At 35.5% G+C, this 5,747-nt stretch overlaps 1 protein-coding gene across 1 annotated transcript; it reads right to left on the minus strand.

Moving 5' to 3' along the window:
* Nucleotides 1-1,416: 1,416 nt before the first annotated feature.
* LOC114716567 (transcription factor MYB93-like) lies at nucleotides 1,417-2,530 on the minus strand. The gene is made up of 3 exons (XM_028901585.1): nucleotides 2,382-2,530; nucleotides 2,126-2,255; nucleotides 1,417-1,933 (listed from the first exon to the last, which is right to left on the minus strand). Exons 1-3 carry the CDS (start codon nucleotides 2,512-2,514, stop codon nucleotides 1,417-1,419), a joined length of 780 nt encoding a protein of 259 aa, XP_028757418.1. The 5' UTR covers nucleotides 2,515-2,530.
* Between the last annotated feature and the right edge of the window lie 3,217 nt (nucleotides 2,531-5,747).

Genomic DNA, 5,747 nt, shown 5'->3' on the forward strand with positions numbered 1-5,747 from the left:
ATTTGGCTTTGTGTGGTTCACTCTTCTGCTCTTGATAATAGTATAGCTCAATTAAATCATTAATGGGGTTGCATTGCAGATAAATCTCTCCTCCTCAAAATATGGAACGAGAGGAGGGAAAGCTTTTTGCAAGAAACAATTCCTTCCAGTAGTAGGATTCTGATTCTGAATAACCAAACATTAATTAAGCATATATATAGGGCGATCACAAACTCTTAGATATCCCAGTATATAAATATAATATCTATAGACTGCATAGATATTCTAACTTTGGGATAAATTATTTTTATTCCAGCTAGCCAGTAGCCATTATTTCTATATGAGCAATGACTCTCATGACTTTTAAGTATTTCACATATACATATGAAACAGATTTTGATTTGGAATATATACATTATTAAGATCAGGTTCAACTCAAAAAGGCCTATGTATAATACACCATCGTGGTCCTTTGATTGCATATGACTATGTATTCTGATTTTTTGTATTTCGATTATTTTTGTTGTTTCAGACCACATGCATATTCAGTTCAGGCTTGAGACCTTTATTTTTTAAAATCATAGACTTCTTCAATATGCTTCCCCCCCTCCCCGGGGTTTCATTTACGAGAAAATTCAGCCTTCAATCCACTTCGGCTTGCTGAAAGTTCACAATGACTAGAAAATTAAATGAAAGTGAAGGATGCCTCGCTCTTTACATTATTAAATTGTAATTCTCTGTTTGTGAAACTATTATTCCTGGATAGTTTGTTAACCATTATACAGATCCCCTCTGCAATATTTTTAACCTTCATGTAATTATATTCCCTGCTCATCCTAGGCAGTTTTATCCCGATCCTAGAAATGATCTGCAATGAAATGTCAGGAGTCTAGGCTACGCGATGAAATTAACAAAGACGGGAGAAAAAGTAAGAAGCAGGGAAAGCCAATTTCAACTGGAAGACGCACTATTAAAATGATAATGACTTTTAAACTAACTCGATGAATTGTCCGAAAGCTGTATGTACAAAAACATGCATTAATATGCTCACATATACATGCATTAGTATGCTCACATATATATAGATGATATATATATATGTATGTACTAAAGAGAGAGACTTTAAAGTCTATATATGCAAGTATTGCGATAAGCAAACAATGAAGGCATACGTACGTACGTACTAGTTAACACACAGCATAATGCATATCTCAGATCCAGAAACGAAATACTAAGATAGCTCATGCGTAATAGGGTCCTCGAAAAATAGTTCAGACCAATAAGACGAGGAAATTCCTCCATAGCTAGAAGAGCTGCTGGTGGCATCTCCAACCAGAGGGGGCATAGATGGCAATATTGATGAAGATTCAAAATCAGGTGTCGTATGATCCCCTTGACTAATCATTGTAAAGTTTGTACCTTGACCCTGATCACTATTCAAACATGATTGGGAGCGGAAGGGACTTGTGGTGGGTCTGGCATGTGAGATAACATGGTGGGGTGATGGTGGAGTGGTTGAGAAGCTAATGAGCCTGGATTATTCAACTGTGGGTAGTTCATACCTGGGTTCTCTTTCAAATCAGCCATTGAATTTAACAAATTGATAGTATCCATGCTTGTGGTGAAGCCATTTTGGTCGCAGGAGTTGGTGGTGTTCAAGGAAGTCGTGGGTTGGAGTAAGGAGTTTAAATATTGAAGCTTTGCCAACTGAACTGCCTCTGCTTGAAGTTTCACAGCCTGATCATCCCAAGCAGGAAGGTGGTGGTGATCCATAATGTCTGTCATGTTGACCAGAGCTAGCAGATACGGCAAGGTGGAAACAAGATCTGTTCGTGGCTGGTGGGTCATTGGATCAAAACCCATCTGAATTAACTTCTTCTTTAGATGTGTGTTCCAGAAATTCTTGATCTCGTTATCAGTCCTGCCCGGAAGATGGGATGCAATTGCCGACCATCTATATCAGAGGAAGCAAACGTATATAAGAGCATATATATGTCATAACAATTCAAATTTGAGCATAAAATAAAATTCACAGATAGATACTGAAGCAACATTGGAATGCACGAACAGATAAAAGGAAAGTCTTGGGTCATAATGTAGATCAAATTAAAGGTAAAATAAGAAGGAAGGGAAAACTTGGAAGTACTTGTTTCCAAGGATGGAATGGAGATGCAGTATGGTTTGCTCTTCTTCTTCAGAAAAATTGCCTCTCTTGATGTCAGGCCGTAAATAATTGGTCCACCTTAGCCTACAGCTTTTTCCACATCTATTCAGACCTGCAAATTTTTGTTCAGAGGAGGAAATGAGGGAGCGCTAAAAAGAGAGATGCAGAGAGATTTAGTTTAATTTGGATCAATACGTACACACACACACACACACACATATAACTAAGTGAGACAGACCTGCTAGCTTGGGAAGAGCTCTCCAACTTCCATGGCCATGTTTCTGAATGTACTGAACAAGCTTCTCATCTTCCTCCGGAGTCCATGGTCCTTTCTTGAGGCCATTCTCATCGCAGCAAGGGGATCTTCCCATTCTGTATATAGCTAGATTATCTCTCTCTAACTATTTACCACCAAATTAAACAAGGGGCTGGGGCGAACTATTTATATCCAATTACCTTCCTGCTTGCTTCTTGCCGTACGTCAATGACCTGCCTTTCAAAGTTATTTTATTTATTAAAGATATTAGGAAAGTTCCATATGATTAATAAAGTACTGCGCAGTTTCACGCCTCCACAGCAATTGACAAGTATACCCATGGAAGCATTCATACAATTTCTTTGATAGAATAAATGAAATCACAAATATTTTGAGAAATATGCACTTTTTTTTTTGGACAACACAAACTTTAATTTAGATCACATATGTAATCCCCCGTTCACTAAACATACAAACGAAAAACCCGACTCAACTAACGACTCTTTCCACTATAATGCCAATTTTTTGTTTCCTACATTAATACACATATATGATTACCACGATAAAAAAAAAAAAAAAGATCCAAGTTAATAGTTGAAAACGCACCTAATGCTAGCATAAAAAATGGTACCAAAATGATTTGCATATATAAAGCACGATAGACTCGCCAGCAGTCTGATCGTTCAATTTTCGTGATTTCTGATGCGAATCATGTGATGATCTAGCCATGCAAAATAAACTGGACAAATTGGTAATTGCAAGATCAATTTTTTATTAATCTAGCAATAAAGTATCAGTAACAGGACGAAGCTTTCACATCAGATTACGTAACACGTGGCGAATGAGCGCTTGTCGGCAGAACTTCTTCCATGCACGCAACGAGGCTGTTTTGTCCCATTCGTCATAATTTGCATGGCCTCGAATGACTCATTACGTCCTCTCTTCTTGGATTTCCTGCGACCTTATTACATATTTTGGCAATTATTCATATTTAGGAGAATACCACGAAATTATTCGTATACAAGGGTATCGTAGGTCAACATGCATTCACACGAAGCATCTTACAAAAAATAAATTAATGCACGTAATTCAGACATTCACTTTAATTTTAAAATTAAATACTCAATTCACAATAATATATATTTTAAGTATTTGATTATGCCAGTGCATTTAATTAATGTACAAACAAATATTCCTTGCCAGTCATATACCTAGCTATTTTTTTTGTTTGAATTGCTCCACTAATCTATCAGCCTACCTATATATGTATATATACAGACGAAGATACATATATAGGGGGATGTGATATATATACATGCGTGCGTATTGTTTGTATCCGCATGTGCTGGTTACTCGAGGAGTAAATATATAACTGAATATCCAAACAGGTAAACTAAAAGATCTAAGGGAAGTCGTTGTAGATGAATAAAGTGCAGAGAGAGAAGGGTGGAGGTTAAAAAGTCAGAGGAAAGCCGAGGTAGTAGCTACTGCATAGTAGATCGATATTGGTTGATTTCACATTGTCTCTGAAAAAGACACAGAGGGATGTGACAGTTTTTGACTCGGAGGGTGGTGCAGTTGGAGACGTGAAGGAGAATTTGGTGCAGCAAACGCTCACATACAATATTTTCTTTTTCGTTATGACCTTTAAGACATTCTTCGCATGCACGGTTGAGAAAACATTGAACCTTTTCAATGGCATTTGTTGGTGTCTTGTCCTCAAGTTCCTTGTTCTCTTCCATGTCTTCTCTGCCATGGTATGGAATATGGATCCTCTTTCTTTTTAAATCAAATTCAAAAGCAGCATATATAAAATTAAACCAAAAAGGTTGTTGCTTGTTACAAGCCAAGTGTTTTATAAATTGTTGGATATTCTCGCTAGCAAAAGATCAAGTGAGACCCGAGTTAATTTATTCAATTAATGACAATAGCCAAGTTTCAATTAAACTAGCTAGCGGAAACATATTTATGTTTACATTTGGAACCCATCCTATCTTGCTTCACGGATAAGCTACGCATTTTCAAACCTAAAGTTTGATTTGATTGTTTAATCGTTTGGATCAGGCTTACATGTTGAACAGGGGAAATAAGTTAATTAGAGAGATCATTTTGCAACTGCGTCAAATCTTTCTTGTTGCTTGTTCATATGTAGTAAATCTTTTGTTGCCTCTATCGTCATTCTTAGAATTACATATAATTTGTTAGTTAACTGTTCATATACACAATATGTAGTTTAATTTGGTCCTTTGATTTGGCAAAGGCCTTGTCGGGGACCATGTCCTTGACTCCATGTGTACCGCTAAAAGGAGGCAGTGATGTAAGAACAACTTTGTAGTTTCAATATAATACTCCTCCGGTCCTTAATATAGGACCCAATTGTTGAGTTGGTTTTGGTCCTAAATATAAGACACACTTTTTATATTTATCAATTTTTTCTAAATTACTCCTATGGATACTCTTTCAACCATAATCAAGTAGAAGAGGGAGCTGAGGAGGTATTAAGAAAGATAATTATGGTATTTTAGAAAAAACGTGTTACATTTCTTATAATAAACTAATTTACCCAACTCCTTAATCTAATCAAATTAGCTAAATGGGTCTTATATTAAGGACCGGAGGAGTATTATTTATCTTTGATTTCAGTGTAAGCTAAACAACTGATTTGCTTGCTCAAATGGGTTTCCAACAAATACATTAAAAAAGAACGGAGGACTTCAGGGTGGCTTACAAATGCGCTATGGTGGATATTTGTAGCCTGAATTAGAATTGGATCCCCTAAATTTTAATAAAAGAGAAATAAACGGCCCATATAAGCTATATATACATGAAAATCATTTTCTTTTAATGAAAATAAAGGATATATATATATATATATATCTCGATATATACACGTAATAAACCGAAGCTCATCAGAGTGAACCAGTAAGGCAATAATAAGTACTGCTAGATGTCTTTTGAATGATGCAGTAGTAATGCAATGCCATTTTTCAGAGAAAAGGCTAGAAACTAGTAACTCTTAAACATTAAAAAAAATCACGAAAAATACAAAAATACGGGACAGAAACGAAAACCATACAATATATATAGAAGAAAGGCAAAAAAAATTCTTCTTATTTGAAGCTTATAACCATAATTAACGGTATTGTCTCTTTTTGGTGGATCACATATTGTCTTTTTTAATGATTAATTATTAGATAGATGTAGAAGTTTATATTAATTTGTGTATATTCCTTTAGTTTGATGCTTATGGCCATTATTAATTACTACTACTACTGACATTATTATTATTATTATGTCACAGCAACTATACTCATACGAATTATTCTCTAATACTTGCTTTCACATTAT

This window comes from Neltuma alba, unplaced genomic scaffold, assembly GCF_004799145.2.
Source record: "Neltuma alba isolate B1F8T4 unplaced genomic scaffold, ASM479914v2 tig00011680_pilon, whole genome shotgun sequence".
Lineage (NCBI taxonomy): Eukaryota > Viridiplantae > Streptophyta > Magnoliopsida > Fabales > Fabaceae > Neltuma > Neltuma alba.

Coding starts and splice junctions, on each gene's coding strand:
- LOC114716567 (XM_028901585.1), bottom strand. CDS start 2,514: ATGGGAAGATCCCCTTGCTGCGATGAGAATGGCCTCAAGAAAGGACCA. Junction 2,256..2,381: donor AGCTCTTCCCAAGCTAGCAG/GTCTGTCTCACT, acceptor AAAAATTTGCAG/GTCTGAATAGATGTGGAAAA. Junction 1,934..2,125: donor CATTCCATCCTTGGAAACAA/GTACTTCCAAGT, acceptor CCTCTGATATAG/ATGGTCGGCAATTGCATCCC.